Genomic DNA, 26,880 nt, shown 5'->3' on the forward strand with positions numbered 1-26,880 from the left:
CACGATCAAGTTGAAGGTGTGGCAGTGAATATCAGAGTCATGGTGAAGGTAAAAGTGAGGGTAGATATCAGAGTCAGTCACTGTTAAGGTCAATCTCAAGGCTAAGATCATTTAATAATTGGGATGGGTCAAAGTATGAATGATGGTCTGTGACCAAAGGATGGTAAAGATCAGGACAACACAAGGTTCAAGGTCAAAATGGGTCCCTTTCAGTACAGTAGCAGGATCAGTGTACAGGTAAGATTATTTCAAGGCCAGGCTGAGAAAGGTCAGGATGATTGTCAGTGTCAAGATGAGAATCTAGAGCAGGGTCAGGTTCAAAATGAAATCAACACAGGAACATAATATTCAGGGTCAGAATCAGTCAAATTAATGAAAACAAGAACAACAAACTCGAATTCAAAGTGACTCAAAGTAAGGAAGACTGAGTGTAAGGAAGAAGGTCGTGTTAGGAATCTGTCAGATTCAAGGTCAAGTCAAAACTTAGGAAAAGTTAGGATGCTGCTTGGCACCAGGATGAGGGTCAGGTCAGATGTCTGAAAAAAGCTAAGGATTAGGGCCAGGATCAAAATCATTTTAAGTTGCCCAAGCCGGTTTGGCTCAGTGGATAGAGTGTCAGTTTGTGGACTGAAGGGTCCCAGGTTTGATTCCAGTCAAGGGCACATGCCTGGGTTGCAGGCTCAATCCCCAGTAGGGGACTGCAGGAGGCAGCTGACCAATGATTCTTTCTCATTATTGATGTTTCTCTCTCTCTCTCCCTCTCTGAAATCAATAAAAATATATTTAAAAGATCATTTTAACTTCAGGGCAAAAAATCATTTTAAGTTCAGGGCAGCTCACAATCAGGTCTATCATCAGTGACAGGATGACAGATTCAAGATCAAGGATAAATTTAAGGCATGACATGGCCAGGACAATGATTAGGGTGTTTTAGATTAAGGTTCAAGGTCATGAAAAGCATCAGTGTCAATATTTGGTTCAGTATTACAGTCAAGGTCAGTTTCAAGGAAGGGTTAAAAATGAGGGCAAAATATGGTAAGAATGATAGGGTAAGAACAAGGGTCAAAATTAGGGTTTGGTTCAGGGTCACTTTCAAATTTCAGATCAAGTTCACGATCATTTCAAATTTAGGAAGGTTATAAAGTCAGGGTGATTATCAGTGTGCAAGGTTTAAGATCAATGTGAAATCATATTCAAAGTCAAGCTCAATTAAAAAATGGTGACACACAATCAGAACATTAATGGATCAAGGTCAGATTCTAGGTTAATTTCAAAGCTAATACAACGTCACTTCAGGGGGATAATGGTCAGGATATCCAGCATATGAAGAACAAGATTGGAGTCAAGAAGTTCAAGGTTAAAATCAGTGACTGAGGTCCTAGCCGGTTTGGCTCAGTGGATAGGGTGTTGGCCTGCTGGGGCGTGCAGGAGGCAGCCCATCAGTGATCCTCATCACTGATGATGTTTCTCTCTCTCCCCCTCTCCCTTCCTCTCTGAAATCAATAAAAATATATTTAAAAAAATCAGTGACTGAGTGTATACACTGGTGGGATGATCTGAGTCAGAATAAGGGTCAATGAAAATTTTCTTAAATTTATTTTAGAATTCATTATTATTGAAAGTATTACACATGTCCTCTCCCCCCACCACACTGACCCCCTGCGGGCCACTCCCACCCCAGGCCTTCACCACCCTATTGTCTGTGTCCATGGGTTATGCATATATGCATACAAGGTCTTTGGTTGATTACCTCCCGTCCACCCACCCTCCCCCACCTTCCCTCTGAGATTCCACTCTCTATTCCATGCTTCCATGTCTCTGGATCCAGTCCGTTCACCAGTTTATTATTTAGATTCCACATGTAAGTGAGATCATGTGATACTTGTCTTTTTCTGACTTATTTCACTTAGCATGATACTCTCCAGGTCCCTCCATGACGTCTGAAAAGGTAAGAGATTCTTTTTATTGCTGCATAGTATTCCATGGCATATACATACCACAGATTTTTATACACTCATCTACTGATGGGCACTTGGCCTATTTCCAGATCTTACCTATTGTAAATTGTGTTGCTAGGAACATAGGGGTGCATACATTCTGATTTGTGTTTTGGGTTTCTTAGGATATATTCCTAGAAGTGGGATCACTGGGTCAAATGCTAGTTCCATATTTGACGTTTTGAGGAAATTCCATACTGTTTTCATATTGGTTGCACCACCAGCAAGTGTATTGGGGGTTCCCTTGTCTCCACATCCTCGCCAACACTTGTCATTTGTTGATGGTAGCCATTCTGACAGGTGTGAGGTGGTACCTCATTGTCGTTTTAATCTACATCTCTCTGATGATCAGTGACTTTGAGCATTTTTTTCATGTCTCTTGGCCATTTGTATGTCCACTTTGGAGAAATGTCTACTTAGGTCCTTTACCCATTTTTAAATTGGATTGCTTGTCTTACTTTTGTTAAGTTGTATGAATTTCTTACATTTTTTGGATATTAACCCTTTTTCAGATGTATCACTGCCAAGTATGTTCTCCCATACAGTGGGCCCCCTTTTCGTTTTGTTGATGGTTTCTTCTGGTGTGTAGAAGCTTTTTATTTTGATGTAGTCAGAATAAGGGTCAATTTTAAGGACAACCTCACATAATTAAATCCATAGCTTGTTGGAATAAACTGAGATGAAGGTAAGCACAGCAGTATTTCACATCCATACTATGAGAGTGAATTTGGATTAAACCAAGCAGAAGTATTGAAATGAGTCTGTGTTAGTACAACAAATTCATTCCCAGACATTCTTCTCAAAAGTAACTTATTGCTGCCGGGCCTGTGTGGCTCAGGGGTTGAGTGTCGCCCTATGAACCAGGAGGTCACAGTTCAATTCCCGGTCAGATCCCGTGTGTGTGTGTGTGTGTGTGTGTGTGTGTGTGTGTGTGTATGTATGTGTGCAGGAGGCAGCCAATTGATGATTATTATTGATGTTTCTATCTCTCCCTCTCTGAAAACAATAAAAATATATTAAAAAGTGACTTACTGTTAGAGCAAACAGATGAATGTAAATATAGCAACACATATTCATCTCAATTCACATTCTTTCTGGGAGGCAGAGCAAATTCAAATGAACCTCAGGAGGATAACTAACAAGAATCCTTACTGCTTGGTGAAGGCAAATGGACTTGTTTCTCTCAAAAGCACATTTATGGTGAATCTAAGTAGGAATATGGAAAAAGATAGTGTATTAGTGCCAACTTCAGTTGTAGCCATTGCTTCTTACTGTAGATAAACCAAATTTGGATGAGCATAGTGTGTATGTGTGCAATTTAGATATAAATGATAAAGTCAAGGTCAGCCAGACATTGGGCTGATGGGATATTAGACTTACTAGTCCCAGGTTGGAGTGTAAGCAGAGTTTAATATTAACTTCAAAGTTAGGATTGATTAGGGTCCGTTTCTTGTTTTTAATATATTTTTATTGATTTCAGAGAGGAAGAGAGAGGGAGATAGAAACATCAATGATGAGAGAATAATTGATCGGCTGCCTCCTGCACGCCCCCTCTGGGGGATCGAGCCCACAATCCGGGCATATGCCCTGACCAGGAATTGAACCGTGACCTCCTGGCTCATAGGTATTTGCTCAACCACTGAGCCGTGCTAGCTGGGCAAGGGTCAGTTTCAATGTAATTTCAAGGGGACCATGTTTATAGGATGGCCATCAGTGACAAGATGAGGGTGCAAATCAGAGTCAAGGTCAGTTTATGATCAAGATTAAAATTACGGTGAACTATTAATGGGATCAGGGCCACCTACAAGGTTACATTCAAGCTTATTTCAAGGTAAAGTAGGTTAATGTTAGAATGATCATCAGTTTTAGAATGATGGTCAAGATCAGAAGTCAAATTCCATTTTCATGTCATGTTCAAGGTTAAGACTTGAGGAACAGGTAGAGGAACAGTAGCCTGGTTTGTAGAGCTGAGTATCACACCAGGTCCATATACCATAGCCCCAAGTTGGAGAAGACTCTGTTTCTCTAGAAGCCAAACAGAACACCAGTTAGGCCCAGCTCAGGGAGTGGGACCAGAGAAGATTTAAGCCACAAACCCTTAGCCATGATGGAATTATAATGGTGAGCTCCTAAGAATGCTATTTTTAATGCATGAAGTATGAACCAAGTGCAGGTACAAGAAACCAACCGAGGAGCCTGAGAATCCAAAATTCTACACCAAAGTAGAATCCAAGAGCTATGTAAACAGGGCAATTCTGCAAAACCTACACTCACCCACTGACGAAAACGCTGTACTTTATAAAACTGGTTCTAGGTGGCCTCTCTTCAGTTGCAGTTGGTGGGTTTCATATGCTGGAATACAGGGCCCCTACTGCCAAAGCTCTCCTATGAAAAATCAGAAATCCAGAACTATGTAATATCTAAGGACCAGTAAGTACACCAATTAAAAAACAAAACACAAAACAACACAAAGGCTAAGTTACACTCAGGCTGTGCCTGGTCCACGGGTCACCAGCAGTTTGTGGCTGCTCCTCTAAAGGGCCAATATGTTTTCCATTCAGGCCCCCCCTCCCCTAATACCATGATTAAAAAGACAAAACAAAACCAAAAACCAAACAAACGAGGGATAGGTACTGCAGGACTGGATATGAGAAGGCCTTTCTCTCTCAAAGAGCCACATGTGCCTGGTTATGGAGGGCTCTTCTGCTAAAAAAAGCATTGGTTATGATTAGCTAGCATGGTGTCTACTGAGCCAATGGTCTAGAAGAAGGAAAAAAGACAGGGAAAAGGCAGATGGTCTTTGCTCTTGTTACATTTTATTGGCATCACGTTCATCTCTTTACAGAAGAACTCGGCCCACACCCTAGAATGTAGACCTTTGGAAAAAACGGAAGTGCTTCGTTAAGCAAGCTACAATGCAGGGGCAGATCCTAGGGAGGGCACAAAACTGCCAGGGTTCCATACCAAAGAAACAGGTTAAGCAATAACGGGCAATATTGGGGAGTCGGTGGGGAAAAGGAGAAAAAGGTTTGCTAACCTAAGGATGCCACAACCCTGAAAGGAGTGCCTTCTAGAACAAAGGTAAAATCACTAGGACAGATCTGTTAGGATTTTCCTTTTCCTCATATAAGCAGGATGCTGATCTAATGGGAAGTTTCAAAGTGTGGAGTGGAGGGGGGGGGGGGGCGGCGAAGAATGAGAATTTTAACAACAGTCATTTATCCACTGCACACACCACTGTATTATGCAAATCAACCTTTTGGAAAATTTAGATACAGAAGGGAACTAGATAGGTTTCCCCCTGGAGAGATGAAAAGCTTTTTGGCTCTTAAGTCTTTGATAAAAGGCGTACATAATTCTTGTGCCTACTGTACAGAATACTGCCTCTAGCTGGATTTCTGAATTCTGAGTTGCTAACAATCTGCAATCCAGACAGGGTTCAACCCTCCATCTTACATGCCTGCATTACAGGACTTAAACACATAATCCAAGAATTTCTTACACTAATTTATATATTTTTAATTGGTTGCATATATTAACATGTACTATAAGATTCTTTTCTAAGAAGCATTACATAATAAATGGATACTGTAAAAAGATCTGATTAGTTAAAAGTAACAAGCATTAACAGATACATACAAAACTCAGCCTGATCAGACTGGGTGTGAGCCTGTAATGAAGCATGGGGCACCAGCCTTCCCAAGTGATAGCCTTCACAGAGGGGGGAGGGGATGGGGTAAAAAGATCACAAGACCGTTTTTTAAAAAAAAATCAAGATAACTAATTAGACACAGATTAACTGTAAACAGTTCTCTCTCCCTGGTGGACAAAAAGAATAGGCTTCTGATTCGACTCTACACCAGAACAATTTCTATAGCTGGCCCATCCTGTTGCCACATGAGGGCGGATGCAGTGGGTGGGCAGACCCTGATGGAGCCACCACCGGCCTGGGTTGCTGGAGTCTGTCTGCTGTGTCTCGTGTGTGTATCTCGTGTGTGTGTGTGTCTCGTGTGTGTGTGTGTGTGTGTGTGTGTGTGTGTGTGTGTGTGTGTTTTGTATGGAGGGGTGAGTGTGTTTGGTGGGGTTTCTTTTGGCAGCTGGATATGAGATTACTTTATGTATATGTTTTGTTTGAAGGAGGAGGGGAGTTTGTGTTGGAAGGCCTAAGTGTGTTCTTGGTTTGTGAAGGGCTCTGTGCTCTGCTCGGACTGCCCATTCAGCAACTGCAGCTTTCTGCCGAGGCTTTGGCTCGGTCGTTCTTGTCCAGTTTGATGGGTTCAGGAAATTCATTGTACAGTTCCACCTCCGTTTCCTGGGTAAAGAGAGACAGAAAGGTTTGTTACTCAGGGCACTGGGGAATCCCTGTGGCATATTTCCACCTAGGCACAGCGGGTAGAGAGTGGGGACAGATCTAGCAGTGAAGGGAGGGCTCTGGCAGAAGGCACCCAACCCTCAAAAGCTAAGCAAGAGGGGAAGAAAGGTTTTGTGGTAATTCCAGGACAATGTGAAGAGAGACATTCACAGGAAGAGCAGCAATCGACACTGGGCACTCAGGACAGAAGCCCTGCATCAGATCACAATCTGGTGGCTTGGAGACCACAGCCAGCTCACAGGTGCTTTCAGTGTGGTCCACAGTCACCAACACAAAAAGAAGATGCCTGGACTTGGGCAACGCCAGAGGCAACAGTGAGCTAAAGCTGAGCGCTAGCTGCCTCTCGGTTCCAAACATTCCTCCAGTTCTTTATCTGCCACTCATTTTTCTGGACTTAGGGTCTCTTCTTTTACCCCCAAAGGTGTAGGAGAGTTATGTTTCCAAATGCTGCATGTTTAGAAACCTGCTGTGGATGAATTTTATCACCATCTGTGGTAAGAAGGGACTGTGACAGTTTAGTGGGATTTTTGCTGAATTAACATTTTTCCAATGAGGAGCAGGTTTCTACTTCCTGGTGTAGGAAAACAATTTGTCACTTAAGCACTGAGTACCAGTGTGCCAGGAACTGTTCTAGGATCTGGAGATTGAGCAGGGATGTTTCTATTCATTAAAAGTTCCCTTGGAAAAATTACTCCATTTGCAATAGCTATAACAAGTAAAAAATAAAAAAATAAAAAAATAAGAGAGAGCGCCCTGTCTCCATCTGACATTCCTAACCCTTGCCAACCACTTATCTACTTTCTGTCTTAACAGATTTGCCTATTTTGTACATTTCATTTGATGGACGTTTGTTTGGGCTGTTTCCACGCTTTGGCTATTATAAGTAATGCTTTTATGAACATCTGTGTACAAGTTTTTGTGTAAACCTGTTTTCATTTCTCTTGGGTATATACTTAGGAGTGGAATTGTTGGATCATATGGTTATCTTATGTTTAACTTTTTGAGGAACGGTTTTCCATTTTACATTCCCACCAGTACATGGGAATACATTTAATATGAAAGGCAAAGGATCTGAAAAATTAGAAAATCTTACTGAAGGATATAACACAAGGCCTAAAATAATAGCTGTTATGGACTGAATGTTTGTATCCCTCCAAAATGAATATGTTGAAGTTCTAACACCCAATGTGATCGTATTTGGATTATAAGAAAGTAATTAAGGTTAAAGTGAAATCGTAAGGGTGGGGCCCTGATCTGACAAGATAATGTGCCCTTGTAAGAGACATCAGAGTTCTCTCTGTCTCTCCCCACTATCCCCACCCCTCTGCATGTTCACACAGGAAAGGCCAAGTGAGGACAAAGGGAGATGGTGGCAGTCTGCAAGAGATGAAGAGAAAAAGAATTTTCTGGCACCTTAATTATGGTCTTTTGGACTCCAGAATTGAGAGAAAATAAAATTTTGTTGTTTACGCTACCCAGTCTGTATTTTGTTATAGCCCCCGGAAGATACTAATACAACAGCTATAATGCAATTCCAATCAGAATCTCAGTAAGGTTTTATTTTCGGGAAGGGTGAGGAAAGAAAAAGGTGGAACTAAAATAAAATTCTTAGTCTTAGTCTAAATGGAAAATGTACCAAAATTGCCAGTAAAAACAAACAAACAAACAAAAAAAAACAGGACTGTGAGGGGATACTTGGTCAGATCATACTATAATGGTAGTCAAATCAAGTTGGTTCAGGCAAGAACAGATAACTTACCAGAACAGACTGGGAAGACCAGAAATAGATCCCAATATATATATGAACATTTAATATAACAAAGGTAATTTTTCAACCCAGTGGGGAAAATGGTTTATTTAACAACTACCTACTAATATTTGAGATAACTGGCTATCCCTCTGAAAGAAAAAGGTGAGTCCCTGTTTCCTGCCATAAGCCAAAATAAATTCCACCTGAATAAGAAAACATGTGAGCTAGACATAGGAAACCAAGAAATTTAAAATGACATACCTAACTGAAAAATTACTTTTTTCCTATGGCTAAAGGAGATATATATATCTATATATATCTATATACAAACACTATACTTTATATATAGTATATAAAAACAGCAGAGTTGGGAAAATTACTTCCAATACAGGGAAGTTAATTTCAGTTCACAAAGAGCTCATGAGAACTGACAGGTGTCCAGGTAAGTGCTGTACTGGCTACCTGTAAAACCCAAAGACTGGCAGAGTGTCAGCAGAGTTACAGATGATGCCTACCACCTGCTGACAAGGAGGTAAAAGAAAACTTGCATTGCTAGTGGGAACTAAAGTATTACTAACTCTGGGGAAAGCAATCTGGTATCATCTCTTAAATGATACCAATCATCTCTTAAATGATATCATCTCTTAAATTTAACAATCTCACTCCTGAGAGGCTAGTTTATAGAATACAAGCATTATAGTAAGGCTATAGAGACAGCAATATTCAAAGAGAAAAACTCCAACAGTGATGGTAGTCAACAGGGAACTGGTGGAGAACAATTTCTCATACATATTTAGTTTTGCATGCTATCAGGAAAAACACAATAGGTTATTAATTTAAGTGTGAGAGTGGTTAAAGGCAGGGGGAAAGAGGGAGACAAAAAGGCTGAGCCTGCATCCTGGTCAGGTCCTTCCCGCTGTATCAGTGTTTCTCAGTGGGGTCTCCTGGCATTTTGGGTGGACCAGTTCTTTGTTGGAGAGGGCTGTCCCTTTCATTATGGAACACTCAATGCAGCCCCTAGTCTTTGGAACAACTCATTCCAAATTTCTCCCTGCTCACAGGTCCAGATGCCCTATCCCGCTAAGACCCTATAGTTTCCTGGGAGTAAGCAGAACCCACTGGCCCTTTACAACCACTATGTGCTCCCTCTAATGTTCTCTGCATGCCTGATGTGCACCTCACCTCTGACAACCCCTCAATCAGTGTCTGACTACCACACATGACTGACAATGCTTCATGACTTGCCTTACTGGCCCTAATGAAGCTGCTAAAATGAAAAAACCTTCAACTCCCCCATGACAACACATACCATTTTATCTGTGAATAGTTGAGTGAATAACACAAGAAAGAAAATGCAGGAAAATTTTACTCAAGGAATACAATTCCTAGAGCTTCTGGTTAACCTTTCTGATGACAAAAAGTAAGTCCATCTCATTTAATCAGTATAACCACTGTGCAAACCTGCTATTCTCATTTTAGAGATGAGGAGATGGAAGCTCATAAATGATCAACTAGATCTAATGATGGGGAATAGAGCTGGGATTCAAATTCAAGTTTATCCCCTCCATAAACAGAAGGAGTAATCCCACCAGGGGCCTATAAGTGGCCTGATCTCCTTAGCATGTGAAGGAAATGAGAATATGCCCAGCCAAACAAAGGTAGCTTCAGCTGAAGTCCTCACTGCCCTGCATCATTCAGGTTATTCATGAACAAGTGGCATTTCTAGAAGCTTTAGCAGAATGTGCCATTACTTCCCAGATAAACATTTCCTGGCTACATGGAAAAGAGAGTCGGCTAGGAAAGAAGATTAAGAATAAGGAAGCCAGACAGGATCTGGGTCAATGGCCAGTCATCACCACAGGGAGCCAGACAGCTGCCAGAGACCCACCTGTTTAAGTGCATTCCGTGCAATCGTCTGGAATGCCTGCTCCACGTTGATGGCCTCCTTGGCACTGGTCTCGAAGTAGGGAATGTTGTTTTTGCTGTAGCACCAGGCCTGTGCTCGTTTCGTGGCCACCTGGAAGAGGAAGCAGGGGTACGTGTGCTCATATTAGAAGCAGCTAGCACTGACTCAATCCTTCTCAGGGAGGATTCTCGTCCCTAGTCTACAGGTAGCACAGGTGAGGAAACAGGCTTCAGGCATGAGGATGTGCAGTGGGTAGGGGATGGAGAGAGACCTGCTGGCTATGCATTGTATAGCTAGGATTCAAACTCAAAGCCCGCTCTCTGTCTACAACCCATGGCTTTTGACCCTTTGCTACACATAAAAGCAACTTGTGAAGGGAATAAGAAGCCATCCCAGAAGAAATGAATCGTCTCTCCTGGGGCTTCAGAGGTCCCAGCACAGGAAATGCCTAACAGCTTGGTCTTAAGGTTTGCAGTCCCTTCCCCATTACTGCTAATGTTACATCACCTGTGCCACACACCAAAGTGCCAAAGAATTCTGCAGCTCTCAACAACACTCTTGCCTCTCATATCCTAATTCCTTTCCCCTACCCCAGCCCATTTTCAGGTATAAGAGCAGGACTAATTCACTTAGGAAAAAGAGATCAATGGTCAGAAATAAACCTAGCAATGATTAAGAAAAAGTCTATGTTCCCAAGAGAAATGCTACATAAAAGTAAACCAGAGTAATTTTACTCAAAGCTCAAAGCCATCTTCTACACCAACGAAGATCTAGGCAGGTCCTTGAGGCATTGGGAGAGCACTTGAGAATGACAAAATCTAACTCCTTCCTTTTATTTTAAATATATTTTTATTGACTTCAGAGAGGAGGAGGAGAGAGATAGAAACATCAATGATGAGAAAGAATTATCGATCAGCTGCCTCCTGCACATCCCCTAATGGGGATTCAGCCTGCAACCCAGGCATGTGCCCTGGCTGGGAATCGACAACACCATCTCCTGGTTCATAGGTTGACGCTAAACCACTTAGCCATGCCGGCTGGGCCTAATTCCCTCCTTTTAAGTGCAGAAAGGGAACTGAGGCTCAGAGGCCAAAGATAATGGCCCAATATCACAGCCAGCTGGGCTAGCATTGAGATTTAAACCAGGTCTCCTGTGCCCTGGCCTTAAATGCTGCTGGTCTAAAGGTAGCTTACACTCACTTGAAAATACTAGAGCAATTCTGGGCTTAGCACAGAACCCTTCAAATTCACATGGTCCCTTAGAACCATGGTCGGCAAACTGCGGCTCGCGAGCCACATGTGGCTCTTTGGCTCCTTGAGTGTGGCTCTTCCACAAAATACCACGGCCTGGGCGAGTCTATTTTGAAGAAGTGGCATTAGAAGAAGTTTAAGTTTAAAAAATTTGGCTCTGGAAAGAAATTTCAGTCATCGTACTGTTGATATTTGGCTCTGTTGACTAATGAGTTTGCCGACCACTGCGAAGCAAGTGTCTCTCATAGGAGAGGAAATACTTTCAAATTAACAATGCAGCCTGGCTGGCATGGGTCAGTGGTTGAGCGTTGACCTATGAACCAGGAGATTGCAGTATGATTCCCAGTCAGGGCACATGCCCAGGTTTCAGGCTTGGTCCTCGGTGGGGAGCATGCAGAGGGCAGCCAATCAATGATTCTCTCTCATCATTGATGTTTCTCTCTCTCTCTCTCTCTCTCTCTCTCTCTCTCTCCCCCCCTCTCCCCCTCTCCCCCTCTCTGAAAGCAATAAAAAAAAAAAAAAAAAAAAAAAAAGGGCAGGGCAGGGCCTCTTTAGGAGAGAAAAAAAAGAGTTCATGAGCCAGGCTTTAAATTCAATTCTGACTTTATTTTTGTTAATCTTCACTTGAGGATATTTTTTCCATTGATTTTCAGAGTGGAAGGGAGAAGGGGGAGAGAGAAACATCGATGTGAGAGACACATCAATTGGTTGCTTCCCGCACAGGCCCTTTGGGGTGCAGGTTGATGCTCTAACCCAGTGGTCGGCAAACTCATTAGTCAACAGAGCCAAATATCAACAGTACAACGATTGAAATTTCTTTTGAGAGCCAAATTTTTTAAACTATATAGGTAGATACATTGTTATTAACTTAATTAGGGTACTCCTAAGCTGGCCTTTGCTAAAAACGTCCTCAATCTGATTGAGGTACACTCAAGGGGCCAAAGAGTGTACCTCAATCAGTGTACCTCAATCAGTGGTCGGCAAACTTGCGAGCCGTGGTTTGCCAACCACTGCTCTAATCAGTAACACTTGTCAGGGTAATTCTGTCTTTAAATCCAAAAGACCAAATTGCAAAATACCACATAGCCTCAGTCAAATTGTTTCCTAAGGCAGACCATGAGGGGTGGCCAGTACAGGCAGCACCACAGCATGGACTTGCTGCTTTGCTGGCATGACTTCAAAGGGAACACCATTGCATACTTCACAGTCCCTATTTCACCATAGGGGAGCCCAGATGGCATGGCTTTACCAAGTTAGACAGCAAGACCCCATTCCAAGGGCTGAGCACGTAACTCATTAGCTATTCCTTCCTCCACCCCCCAACCCCATGGGGGCACACAGACATACAGGGTACTGGTCCTTGAGGCATGTGGCATTATACCAATCAAAGCTGAAAACAGCACCTGTCATCCCAAACTTAGCTGTCACTTTTAAAAGACGGCCTTTTCTATGATCCAATAGCCATAACCTACATGAGGGTAGGTTCATAAGCCTCCCCATTTATGATTCCCACTATTTTTAGCACTTACTTGTCTGTTTTCAAGGTCAATCTTATTTCCCAACACCACGAAAGGAAAATTTTCAGGATCCCGAGGACTGGCCTGGATGAGAAACTCATCTCTCCAACTATCAAGGGTTTTGAACGTGTTGGGGGCAGTCACGTCAAATACCAGAACGCAGCAATCTGCACCTCTATAGAAGGCCACACCAAGAGACTGGAACCGTTCCTGTCCTGCTGTGTCCCAGATCTGTGAGAGACAAAATATTATTCCTTGGGGTAGAAGCACCAGGAGTAAGGGAAGCCAGAGGATATGGGATGGATTATGGAGCCAGCCAGAGACAAGCGACTTCAGAATTCAGGAAACACATTTCACTACCAGAGTATCTAAAACAACCCTGACAAACGGCGTAAACGTTGAGTATGTGTGTCTATAAGGGGTGACATTGAGTGTGAACTCTGGGGCCCTAGACAATTTTATCTTAATCCAGGTGGTAGCCCCTTTGGTAGATATTTAAGTAAAATTCACACTATAAAAATGAACATTTATGTATTCTGGGAACTGTCTGGGGGTGAATATAGGGAGATGATCTCTCACTAAATTGTATATATAAATCTATGCATTTCACTGCATATAGTTTATCTAAAAAACAAAACAAAACACAAACAGCTTGTTTATTATGTTTTATTTATACCTCAAATAAAAATCAAAGCAAAGAAAAAACCCTGACAGAGAGATAAAGGAAAGGCAACAAGTACACATTCTAGAGAACAGATGAAAGCTAGCTTTTAATCAAAAGAACACCAGACACTAGTGACCAGCTCAAGGTTCTCATCATACATTGCCATGCTAGGTTCAAGAGCAAGGGTGGATTTCTCACTGACCTAGATCTCTAACAGGGCCACCTGGTCAGCCTAGAGAGATGACAGTGCTCTGAGGAACAGCCACCTGGTTTAGGAGAGTGCCTGGGTCAGAAGCATCATGCAGTTACTTCCTGTTGACATGGATCTTCAACTATTGGATCCACAGTCTATTTATAGGAAAACCACTTAGGACAACATGAAAACTTGGACCATCGTCATAACCCAAGTAAATTCCAACTTTATGTCCAAATCACGAGCCAACTCCCCGAAAGGCCTGGGGTTCGAACTAAATGGAGTATGGATTGGGCCACTCCAGTTTTATATCCAGAATCAGATTTTGCAAAAGGATGGTTGAGCTCCTCTGTGAAGCCCTTCTCAGGCAGTCAGTCCTGCCTCCCTGTGATCCTGAACACTTGGAGAACATGTCAACTACACCCAGGCCACAGACTAAGCTCCCCTTCAGGTAGGAGAAGCCTCATTATATAAAATGAGGTAGGCTGCTTGTTTAGACTATGTAAATATGCATAATGGCAATGAAGTAGGACAAGGCAGTATTATGGGATCAACATTTCTTTACTACAAGGTAAACAAAGCTCATGATGTTCTAAACCCAATACCTCCTAAAATGCTCTCCAAATGGAGTCCTAAAACATACTGTGCAATTCTAGACAGTAAGTTTACTGTTGGGAACTGGCTCAGATGACCGTTGCAAACAGGAGCAGAGCCATAACTTAAACACTGTCTGGAAGACTGGAAATGGCAGCATTAAAACCTTTAAGAAGCTTCAATAAAGCAACACAACTACATAGGCTGAACACTCTCTCTCAGAGAGTGGTCAAAAGTAGACCAGGCTAATGGCAGGTTGGAAGAAGCTATTCTGGTTACCAATGTCAGTGCTGGGCAGGGAGCGTACCTCAGCTTTCTGTTAAATAATAATCCCCAGAAGTCCAAAGGTTACTCCTATTAGGGCAGCTCTGAGAAGTCCACCTCATCCTTTCCTCTAATGTACGTGGCCTTCCACAATCAGTACATGGTCGACCAGACTCTTGGACACACCTCTGGTAGCAGGGAGCCTGACTCTGGTAACCCACTCCCTTCCCAGGCAACTCTAACCAATACATCCACTACTCACTCTGGGAAGAACCGTTCTACAATAGGACATGTCCAAGCAGCCATAGAGGACGGCCCTGATTGTGGGAATGGAGTTGGGAGGCTGTCACGAATGTCCTCAAGCAGCATACAGCTCAAACGACTGGGTAAAGGAAGCAGCCACTCAAATGATGATGTGGTGATGGCTTATATATAAGGATAAAGGGCAATAAAAGACAAATTCAAATCTAATTATTCTATCTGCCTCTCAGCAGGGTGGGGAGACTAAATCCTGCCTGCCCCCAATACAATAAGCATTTAGTAAATACGCAGTAGGCAAAATAGGATCTCTATTGATAGTAGATAACCAGTTCAGGGACTGCTGGTGATATGTTCGCCTTTGCGGTTTTCTGTTTTTTCAACATTCTACACTGAATATATATCTCTTAGGGTGACAAAGTGTGCCTCTTCTCATAAAAAGAGACTAAAGTGGGGGAGAATAAGGAAAGTAGAAAGAGACAACTACTCCTAAAAAGAGAAAATAGGGAAGAACAATTTTAAATCTAGGCTTGGACAAATATAATAAAATATTTTTCCTTAAGAGAAATAACATCGTTATGTAATTTGGATAATCAAAAGAAAAATCTCAATCACTTGGCACCTACCCAGAAAACATCTTCACTAGCTCATGTCTTATTCTAAGTACCCACATGGTAGGGTTTTATGTAGCTGAAACTTTATACCACACTTCACTCTACAAGCTCTGGTATCACTCCTCTGCCCCGCAGAACACCACAGTGTTCACCCCAGCAACAGCTCACATCTTTACTGTTGCTCAAAAACTAGGAAAACTCAGTGAATAACTACATTCCTGTTTTTCACAAAAACACTGTTCCATATTATAAGTAACTTAATAATAAACATTAACATAAAAGCCTTTTCTATATTTCAGATTGCTTCTTTAGGATAGAATCACAAGAGGAGAACTATGTAAGAACTCTTGGGTGGAAGCAAATAGGTATCTGGAATTCCAGATACACAAAGAAGGCAAAGTAAGAATTTTTTTTTTTTAAGCTGAAAAGTTGGAGGTGGGGGGTGGGTGGGCAGTTATTCCTAGCAAGTTTCCAGAATTAATTTAACTTCAAACTTAGAAAAAAGTTCCATGGTTGTGATCTTTTTAATTTTTTAATTGAAACATTTTATTTTCTATATTCAAAATACACCTACTACTCTAATGTAAAAAATACTAACACTGCCATTTTAATGTCCATTTTCTCAAAGATGTATTTTTATTGATTTCAGAGAGGAAGGGAGACGGAGAGAGAGAGAGAAACAACAATGATGAGAGAGAATCATCGATTCTTCCTTTCAGGCCTCATCTTATCTGCCACTAAAAATCTCAGAATTTTAAACTTTTGGTTACTGTATTTCATTTTCAGAAGTTGTACTAACCTACATGACTTTAGTTTTTTTCTATGCAGATGTGTAAGATTGCCTTAATTTTTTGAATATAAAACACTCTGAAGTTACCATTTCCACTTGTTCTTCTTGCCTGTTTTCTTACTTGGATTATCTTTTATTGTAAGCTGCTAAAAGTTCCTGAAAAATATGTGAGGATACCTCAAGATCTAGGATGATGATGCCTTTGTCCAAAGATGATGGCTTTCATTTACTTTTAAGTCTTCTAAATTGGCTGCAAAAGCACAAGGGGGGGGGGGGGGGGGGCGGCCACAAAGGCCGGCCTTTTGTTCACCTCTCAGGAACACATTCTCTGTTCCACTCTTTCTGGACTCCACTCAGTGCCCTGTGGTTCTCCAGATGGTGTTTACTCCAGCACTCCAGGGTCCCAGATTACTAGTGTGTGTGGCTCTAGTATAATGGCTCCCAGCCCTGAGGGGCTAGGCTCTGACTTCTAAATCAGTCCACAAGACTATCAATACCACAGCTTGGTTCTCTAGGTCTGTTTCTCCTGGTGCAGGAAGCAGCACATGTGTGTAAAATCTTCGGGGGTACTTTATCCCCAGCACCCCAAAAGTATTCCATTTCATTCTGCCTTCTGTTGCTGTTGAGAACTCATCCGTTGGTCCTTTATAAGTAATCTGCCTTTTCTCTCTACTTGCTCTTATGACTTTGCTTTAAGGTGTTCTGCAGTTTTGAGTTTTTTTAGAGACAGTCTGCTCAGTTCTTAGTTTACTGTTTTCTTCAGCTACTTTTAATTTGCAGTTTGTTTATTTAGTTTATTTCAATGACTATTTTTTCACTTCTATGTTATAAGTTTTCCATATCCCCATTTTTTTTTTTATAGTATCTCCTTTCATTTGGTTTCTATTCCTTTTTCAAAAGTCTCTAGTCATTGTGAACATTTTTTGTGGTATATTATTTCCTCATGTGGCTATGAGCTCATCTTCTCTCCATGGCTTATAAGTATCCCTACAGCATAATCTCATCTTTGTTTTTGCCCACAGTGATAGAATTTATTTTAAATTCTTCCAAAGATTTGTGTGCAGAGTATAAACTCAATACACATATGAGCATACTGGGACTGAGATTCTCCAACAAGGAGGCAAAGCCCCAAGCCTATATTTCACACACAAGCTTTGCCTCTTTCTTTGGTTGAGGTGTTTGGTCCTGTTTTCACATCTTTCCAAAGTCCTAGACAAGTGTGTGGGTGCAGAGGTTTCCAAGGGGATTCTCAGTTCTAGCTCCCCACCTTGTACAGTCACAACTCCTGTCTCTGCTAATTGATACAACTCAAGTTCCTGTTATACAAGTGCAAATCACCACAGCAGGAGCCCCTGAGCTTATCACTAATTTTCAGTTCCCTCTTCTTTCCTGTAATCTGGAAATTTTCTTTTCTCAAGCTTGGCTTCTTTATTAACTTTAACTTTATTTGTCCTAGGTTATGGACAGTAAATGACATTAAGTTTCTGCAATTAGTCTTTAACTTTACATAAAATTTATCAGGGAGCAAAGACACAAATTATCTACTTTAGTTTAAGAGGCCAAATATATTGACTTTCAATTACAGTTCTTAAGATGTTTGAAGAAAACTTCGCTTTATTTCCTTCCAAAATAATTTTCAGGCTACAGAGAGTTTCACTTAAGAATGTTTGTCTTTCTTTACACCAATCAAGCTTGGCTTCTTTAAATCTGAGTTATATTTTGAACATCTCCAGGTACATGTGTGGGGGAGGTGAGGAAGGAAGATCCACAATGAGTGGCCAGATTATTATGATCTCTGAATGCATAATAATCTGGCCACTCAGTGTATTTACATCTCAAATGGGTACCAAAAGTATTCTAGACTTTTGCTGGAGATCAACCACCTATTTGCCCTGAGCTTTCTATCAGCCAGTGCAAAGGGGAAAACTGATCAGGTCATGATTTATAGTATCTTTGATATCAAATAAATGAGGTACTCAAGAGAAATACACTGAGTGGCCAGATTATTATGCGTTCAGAGATCATAATAACCTGGCCACTCAGTATAGAATAACTGTGTCCTAAATGTGAGTCAAGAAAGTATCAAATCCTACCCCAGCTAGTTTGGCTCAGTGGATAGAGCATCGGCCTGCAGACTGAAGGGTCCCAGGTATGATTCCGGTCAAAGACACAGGCCCAGGTTATGGGCTCAATCCCTAGTAGGGGGTATGCAGGAGGCAGCCGATCAATGACTCTCTCTCATCATTGATGTTTCTCTCTCTTCAATAAAAAAATATGTTAAAAGAAAAAGAAATTATCAAATCCTTACTCTCTGGGAGCATGTCACAGTTCAAGATTAACACACGTAAAAACTTACACCTATAACTTGTATCATTCAAACATTTCAGTGAATCTGGTGCTTGCTAGGACACAATGTATTTATCTCTAGAAAATCAGTCATCCAGGGATGTCATTTTATTTATTAATTTTTTAAAGATATTTTATTCATTTTTTACAGAGAGGAAGGGAGAGAGATAGAGAGTTAGAAACATCGATGAGAGAGAAACATCGATCAGCTGCCTCCTGTACACCTCCTACTGGGGATGTGCCCGCAACCAAGGTACATGCCCTTGACCGGAATCGAACCTGGGACCTTTCAGTCGGCAGGCTGACACTCTACCCATTGAGCCAAACCGGTTTCGGCAAGGGATGTCATTTTAATAATATGGAGAGGAAACTTCTATGAAGGAAGAAGTTTCAAGACATCATCTGGACAAAAGGTGGAGACTTCAGTAAAGGTGTATATGTGACAAAGAGGCCTCAATGGAAGCAGTCATGTGTACATGAGTTGGAAGAACTGGCAGGAGTGAAGAATATTTTGTAGCCAGAATGTGAAGGCTTTCAAAAACCCATATAAGGAATCTATATTTTATCCTAACTATAGAAAGGGAAGCCCCTGAAAAATCAAGCTGATACATGAAACAAACAAACAAACAAATAAACAAAACAGATTGGCTTAACAGAAACACAACTTTGGCAGCTATCAATAAGACAAATTAAAATAATCCAGAAAAACAGGAATACTATTTAATGACTGCTGCAAGAACCTAGACAGGAGACAACGTTGTTGTTGGTTGTTTTTTTTTTTTATTGTTGTTGTTGTTGTTGTTTTTGCTGCCTAAAGCAGTAGGCAGGGATAGTAAGAAAGGAAAAAAATTAGATATTTTGGAGACACAAGTAGGGACCTGTGCTAAATTTAGCAAACAAAACAACCCAGAAAGTCCAAGTTAAAGTTTTAGTATGTCTCACACTATATTTGAAACATGCTTGGTGTCTTGTATTTTATCTGGCAATTCTACCTGTAGCAAATGATCCATGAATATAACAATAGGATTTGAAGAACAGGAAGGGGAAATGTCTCAACATGAAGAAAGGATTAAGATTCAAGGAACTAAAGAGGCTTGTTGAGACGTGTGCTTACCTGCATTGTAACTAGTCTGTCATCCACCATCACCTCCTTTGTCAGAAAGTCTGCTCCTATTGTAGCTTTGTACTGATTACTGAATTTCTTGTTCACATACTGGTTCATAAGTGATGTCTTACCAACTCTGAAATTGGAGAAAAACCACAAGTATAAATCAACTAGGAAGGGAGCGAAGCTGATTCTGATACTTGCAGCTTTGAAGGAACCTGCCTGTTGTGAAGAACGGGAAACTGAGCTCACACACAGGGCAGACAGCAAAATTCCCAGCATTACTCATGTGAGTTTGTATTTTCTCCTGGGATAAAAACACAGGATACAAATGTGGGCCACATGTTAAAAGCTGATATATACAGGGTGTCCCCCAAAAACGTATATACACTTAACAGCTAATAGCTTAATTGATGTTTCTTTCTTTTCAGAGTTAACCCACTGGAATTAATAGTTATTCAAAGTGTGTATATATTTTTTGGGACACCCTGTATATGTATTTTATTGATTTTATAGAGTGGAAGGGAGAGAGGTGGGGGGAGGGTAAGAAAGAAACATCGATGTGAGAAACATGAATTGGCTGTCTCCTGCACACACCCCAACCGGGGATCAAATCTGCAACCTATGTACGTGCCCTGACCTGGAATTGAACCTACAACCTTTTGGTATATGGGATGACGCTCCAATCAACTGAGCCACACTGGCCAGGATACTGCTTATAAGTTTTGGTACAGACAATTCAGTAGGTAGAACTTTTTTTCCCCCTTCCAGAAGGATGCCAGCAAATACACTCCAAAAATATCTCTGCTGTCTTGGGTGTCTCTCCATTTAATGGTTGTTATTCAGTCCAAGAAATAATAGCAAGAGACAGACATTGGATTCGAGAGATACACAGGACAGTCAGCCAACCAGCTGCTTCAAAGTTTCAAATCTAAAACAGAAAAAGCACCAATATTCCACCATACCAGAATCTACCTCAAAGTATTCTCCTTCCAGACATGCTTTTCAATAAGAAAGTTAAACAAGAGGCCATGTATGATTTTTCTCCTGATGAGGTTAGGCAGGCAGGCTGGATATAATGCAAAAAGCCTTCCTCATGGCCAATAACATCACCTTTCTTTCCCACAAAGGAGCATATTCCTTTTCATTTGCAGATGACCTGAAAAAACAGACACAGCCTAAGGCACAATTCTCCAACCCAGACCACTTGAACCAGAAGTTCTAGGAAGCATTTGAAACCAAGGCCTGGTGTTTCTTTTCAGGCAAGTCTGATTAACACAGGACTAAAAGCAGTGCCTTTCAATCCTGACAGCACACCAGAATCATCAGGAGAGTGAGTGTATGTGCGTGAGTGGGAGAGAAGGGAAGAGGAGAGGGGGAGGAGGGAGAGGGAGAAAGAGGAAAGAAGAGAGGGGGGAAGACAGAGAGAGAGAGAGAGAGAGAGAGAGAGAGAGAGAGAGAGAGAGAGAGAGAGAGAGAGAGAGATATGAATTCTTGTATGTGCCCTGACTGGGGATTGAACCTGCAACCTTGGCATGTTGAGATGACACTCTAACCAAATGAGTGATCTGGCCAGGGCCAAATGCTAACTTTTAAAAGGCTACTCAGGTGATTAAAAACCAGCCAGGGCAGAAAAATTGCGCCTTTTTAAAGGAAGGGTAGGGATCATTGGGATAAGGAGGCACACCTGTATTCATTATTATTAATTTTTTAAAAAATATAGCCTCCAGTAGGTCTAAGCTTTCATAAGTCACTTTAAAAGCCAAGTCTAAAAAACCTCCCACAGAATCTTAGTTACTAAATGGCAGATCTTGGATCAGAACCCAGTTCCCTAGTCCCAGGCTCTTTCAAATCCTGAAACAGGCATAGCAGTAGGAGGATACTGCACAACATACCCCAAGCCCACATCTAGTAGGCACAATGCCAACAGCAACAAATCTACATAAACAGAAGTCCCTAGTCTAACTAGCTTGGACAAAAAGGGATTCCGTGAAAAACTATTATTAGCTGAGTTCAAATAGTCACCCTTTTCCCAAATCATGCCAAAAATCAGAGAACATAGGATTATGTAACAAGGAATAATTCCAATTTCTATGGTGCCCTCAAATAGCAGGAAGACCTAGGACCCTGATGCCACTGCAATTAGAGAAGAAAGTGGCAAATGGCGGGCATGGGTTCCAAGGAAGTGAAGTTTAAATCCAAGACAATTTGTTAGGTCAAATTTATGAGAAACACTTACCCTGAATCTCCCAGGATGATAACCTTCAGCAACACTTTCTTCCTAGAGGTCATCCTTCAAACTAAAAGGAGGAAGAAGAAAGCACTGTAAGTGGATGGAAACACCAAGGTGAATCACTTTCCTTGGCACAAACACCTAAGTGCCCCAGGAGAACTGTGCCCTCAACTCTCCTGTTGGCCATTTCTCCTACTATCTAGGGACTATTATAGAGAGCAGTATCAGTCATTAGAACTCTGGACCCCAAAGTTAAGCAAAGGCACAAGGCAGGGTCATCCTGCCCCTGTGGAGTAGTCTGAGAATGGATTGTCCCGCTTGGATGTGGGATCAATTTGGATTAATGCAGAAATTTACAACCTTTTTCATCTCACAGTGCACATAAACTAATCACTAAAATTCTGCGGCACACCAAAAATATATTTTTTGCTGATGTGACAAAAAATAGGTGTAATTTTTATTCATTCACACCAGATTGCTATCGTTGTGTTGGCCATTGTCATATTTTTATTTGGCAATAAAAATCTAAGGGAAAAGTGGGCAGTGCCCCTGACTAAATAGTCAAGTATTGCATATTTCAGAAAATGCGTTGGAAATCACTGGATTAATGTTCCAACTTACTGAGCTACATCCTACTTCCTTCAGGTCTCTGCTCAGATATGCCTTCCTCAGAAAGGTGATCCCTTTATCTAAAGAAGCACACGCTCCCCTATTTGCTTTCTATTCCTTTATTCTGCCTTATTTTTCTTCAGAGCATTACCGCTACTTGACTTTTTTCTGTTTGTTTGTTAATCCTCACCTGAGGATATTTTTCCCACTGATTTTTTTTTTTTTTTAGAGAATGAAAGGGTGGTTGAGAGAGAGAAACATCGATGTGAGAGAGACACATTAACTGGTTGTGCTTGCACCTGCATGCGCTCCAATCACTGGAATTGAGCCTGCAACCGGGCTACATGCTCTTGACAGAAATTGAACCTGCAACCCTTCAGTCCGAAGGCCAACGCTCTAAACCAGGGGTGGGCAAACTTTTTTTTTTTTTTTAATATATTTTATTGATTTTTTTACAGAGAGGAAGGAAGAGGGATAGATAGTCAGAAACATCGATGAGAGAGAAACATCGATCAGCTGCCTCCTGCACACCTCCTACTGGGGATGTGCCCGCAACCAAGTTACATGCCCTTGACCGGAATCAAACCTGGGACCTTTCAGTCCACAGGCCAACGCTCTATCCACTGAGCCAAACCGGTTTTGGCTGGTGGGCAAACTTTTTGACTTGAGGGCCACAATGGGATCTTAAACTGGACCGGAGGGCCGGAACAAAAGCATGGATGGAGTGTTTGTGTGAACTAATATAAATTCAAAGTAAAGAAGTTGAGGGGAGAGCAAGAGAACCCTCCGCTCTTTCAGCTCCGTGGGCCGGATAGAACAGCCGAACGGGCCAGATTCGGCCCGTGGGCCGTAGTTTGCCCACGGCTGCTCTAAACACTGAGAAACTGAGTAGGGCTACTTGACATTTTTATGTATCATTTTGTCTGTCTTCTCCCTCTTTTAATAATCTCCTTGAAGACAGTTTTATTCCCCACTGTACCTCCAGTGCCAAGTAGAGAATTATTATCAAATAGGAGTACATGAATAATACTTGACTTTGAGGCTTTTGGAACCAACTTTTTCCAGAAAACCTTTCAGGCAGCCCTCCTATACCCTACAACAGATAGGTAATCTTTGCTTAACCCTCTTCCACAACTGACCACACCATGTCTTATTTTATTTATCAAGACAGGGCTCCTGTCTTAATTACCTCTCAGTCCCCAGAGCATGACGCAGTGACTTTCAGAGAAGTAGGAGTCCTAGGCATGAGCAACTTACCTAAAGACTGTTAGACGAGCACTGCTCCTCAGACAGTTGGAATCTCAAGTATGAGTCCTGTGTTCACCTCTAGAATCCGGAATTCAACACTGAATGTGAGTGCCCTAAAAAATGCCATCTTACTCCTTCTGAGAATCCCTAGCTTCGGTCCAGAATCCCTAGCTTTGGTCCATTATCCAGAAATACCTAAGAGACTATGAGTAACAAAGTGACATCCTACTCCTGCCTTCAGCAGAGCTGGGAAAAATAAGTGTTTCTACATAAACCAATAGGTAAGGAAGTAGGTCCAAAACAGCCAGGTGTTATTCCTCTATAGCAGTGGTCGGCAAACTGTGGCACGCGAGCCACATGCGGTTTTTTGGCCCCTTGAGTGTGGCTCTTCCACAAAATACCACAGCCTGGGCGAGTCTATTTTGAAGAAGTGGCGTTAGAAGAAGTTTAAAAAATTTGGCTCTCAAAAGAAATTTCAATCGTTGTACTGTTGATATTTGGCTCTGTTGACTAATGAGTTTGCCGACCACTGCTCTATAGCTTGGGAAAACAAAACAGTCAAGAATGGGTCTCAGAAAATTTTCTTTAGTTTCATCTTTAACCACCTAGCTTCCTTAAGGATGAGGCTGATAGTTCTACCTGCAGCGGGAGTGACTTAAGCATGAAATTCTGATCCCAGACTACTGAAATTTTTATCTTGGCTTTGCTACCTGTTAGCTGTGTGACCTTAGGCAAGTCACTAATATCTCTGTTGGGATAGGGCAGTGGTCGGCAAACTCATTAGTCAACAGAGCCAAATATCAACAGTACAATGATTGAAATTTCTTTTGAGAGCCAAATTTTTTAAACTTAAACTTCTTCTAACACCACTTCTTCAAAATAGATTCGCCCAGGCCGTGGTATTTTGTGGAAGAGCCACACTCAAGGGGCCAAAGAGCTGCATGTGGCTTGCGAGCCGCAGTTTGCCGACCATGGGGATAGGGACATAGGAATAATGGTTTTTATGTCCTAAGGATGATGTGAGGCCTGAATGAGTAAAATGCACAGGACAGTGACTAAAATATAGTGGCTAATAAATGTTGACTGCTATCATTTTAATGTGTGTAAAATACAGAGACGAATAAATTACAGAGGTAATGAGAGAACCAGTATGTCATAGATAATAGGCAAGGTATTTAAGCTACACTCTGCTGTTTCCAGATGCTTGACTGTCAACTGTTCTCTTTCAACAGGTGATACTATACCAAAGACCACAAACTGAAAGGAAATATGAGACCTAACCACAGCTCCACAAACATGGTTAGATAACAAGCACTATGCTACTGAAAAGTGGCATTTCCGTGGCTTCAGAAACAATGTGGGAACGGGACTAGACTAGAGGCAATTTACTATGCACTTAAACCAGGCCCCATTACCCATACCTCGAGGTTTAAGCTGTCTCAGTGCCCAAAGCCTCATACCCATGGCTGGTCTATGAAGACCCCCAGTATTTGTCTATAAAGCTCCCACTTGTGCTAGTTAGAAGGTAGTGTAAGATGAGGGGGAGTTGTGAGAAGCCCATTTACTCTAGGCTTCCACTATAACTAGGTGTTGTTGTTTTTTGTTTCTCCTAACAGAATACATCAGAATATTGCATATCACAATACAGCAAATATCGCAATAATGGGAGTCACACCAAGTTTTTTTGTTTACCAATAAATATAAAAGTTGTTCTCAATATACTGTAGTCTAGAAGTGTGCAATAACATTGTCTAAAAATAATGTATATACCTTAATTAAAAATGTTTTATTGCTAAAAAAAAAATTCAACATTTGAGCCTTCAGTGAGTCATAATCTTTTTGCTGACGGAAGGTCTTGCCTCAGTGTTGATGGCTGACGACTGATCAGGGTGGCAGTTGCTGAAGGCTGGGGTAGCTGTGGCAATTTCTTAAAAGAGGACAGTAATAAAATTTGCTGCATTGATTGATTCCCTCCCCCCTTTTTTTATAGTAAAGGTGGAACAAGTACAGACTCCCACGTGTGGAGAGAGAAAGATTCCCACAGAATGGATTCCCACGTGGGGAGGGGGAAAGGATCCCCGACTGACTCTTCCTTTCACGGTTTCTCTGTAACATGCGATGGTGTTTGGTAGTATTTTACCCACAGTAGAACTTCTTTCTGTGGAGTCAGTCCTCTGAAACCCTGCCACTGCTTTATCAACTAAGTGTATGTAATATTCAAAACCCCTTGTTGTCATTTCAACACTCTCCACGGCATCTTCACCAAGAGTACATTCCATCTCAAGAAACCACTTTCCTTGCTGATCCATAAGAAGCAACTCCTCATCCATTCAAGTTTTATCATGAGATTGCAGAATCAGTCCCACCTTCAGACTCCAATGTAACTCTAGCTCTCTTGCTGTTTCCACCACATTTACAATTACTTCCTGGACTGGGTGGGGTCTTGAACCCCTCAAAGTCATCCATAAGGGTTGGAATCAGCTTCTTCCAAATTCCGGTTAATGTTTATATTTTGACTCTTCTCATGAATCATGAATGTTCTTAATGAAATCTAGAATGGTGACTCCTTTCCAGAAGGTTTTCAATTTACTTTGCTCATATCCACCAGAAGAATTACTATCTAAGACTTGAAAGTTAAAATTACTCCTTGGGCCCTGGCCGGTTTGGCTCAGTGGATGGAGCGTCGGCCTGTGGACTGGGAGGTCCCAGGTTCGATTCCGGTCAAGGGCATGTGCCTTGGTTGCGAGCACATCCCCAGTGGGAGGTGTGCAGGAGGCAGCTGATCGATGTTTCTCTCTCATCGATGTTTCTGGCTCTCTATCCCTGTCCCTTCCTCTCTGTGAAATATCAATAAAATATATTTAAAATAAAATAAAAAAAAATAAAATAAAATTACTCCTTGGTCCATGTGCTGCAGAATGGATGATATGTTAGCAGACATGAAAACATTAATCTCATACATCTCTTGGATGACCAGCTGCATTGTCAATGAGAAGTAATATTTAGAAAGCAATCTTTTTTCTGAACAGTAGGTCTCAACACTGGGCTTAAAATATTCAGTAAACTATATTGCAAACAGATGTGCTATCATCCAGGTTTTTTTGTTCCATTTATAGAAGACAGGCAGAGTAGATTTAGCATAATTCTTAAGGGCCCTAGGATTTTTGCA

At 41.5% G+C, this 26,880-nt stretch overlaps 1 protein-coding gene across 1 annotated transcript in view; it reads right to left on the bottom strand.

The window, feature by feature from the left end:
• Positions 1–4,793: 4,793 nt before the first annotated feature.
• RAB7A (RAB7A, member RAS oncogene family) overlaps positions 4,794–26,880 on the bottom strand; it is a 73,996-nt gene continuing 51,909 nt past the window's right edge. Inside the window, exons 3-7 of the mRNA XM_080685563.1 lie at positions 21,861–21,921; positions 19,631–19,757; positions 12,806–13,024; positions 10,008–10,136; positions 4,794–6,309 (exon numbers count right to left, since the gene is read on the bottom strand). Of these exons, the coding sequence (XP_080541689.1) occupies positions 6,214–6,309; positions 10,008–10,136; positions 12,806–13,024; positions 19,631–19,757; positions 21,861–21,913 (624 nt within the window). The 5' untranslated portion in view covers positions 21,914–21,921 and the 3' untranslated portion in view covers positions 4,794–6,213. The remainder of the gene's footprint in view (positions 6,310–10,007; positions 10,137–12,805; positions 13,025–19,630; positions 19,758–21,860; positions 21,922–26,880) is intronic.

This window comes from Plecotus auritus, assembly GCF_963455305.1.
Source record: "Plecotus auritus genome assembly, chromosome: 8".
In the NCBI taxonomy this organism is placed as follows: Eukaryota; Metazoa; Chordata; class Mammalia; order Chiroptera; family Vespertilionidae; genus Plecotus; species Plecotus auritus.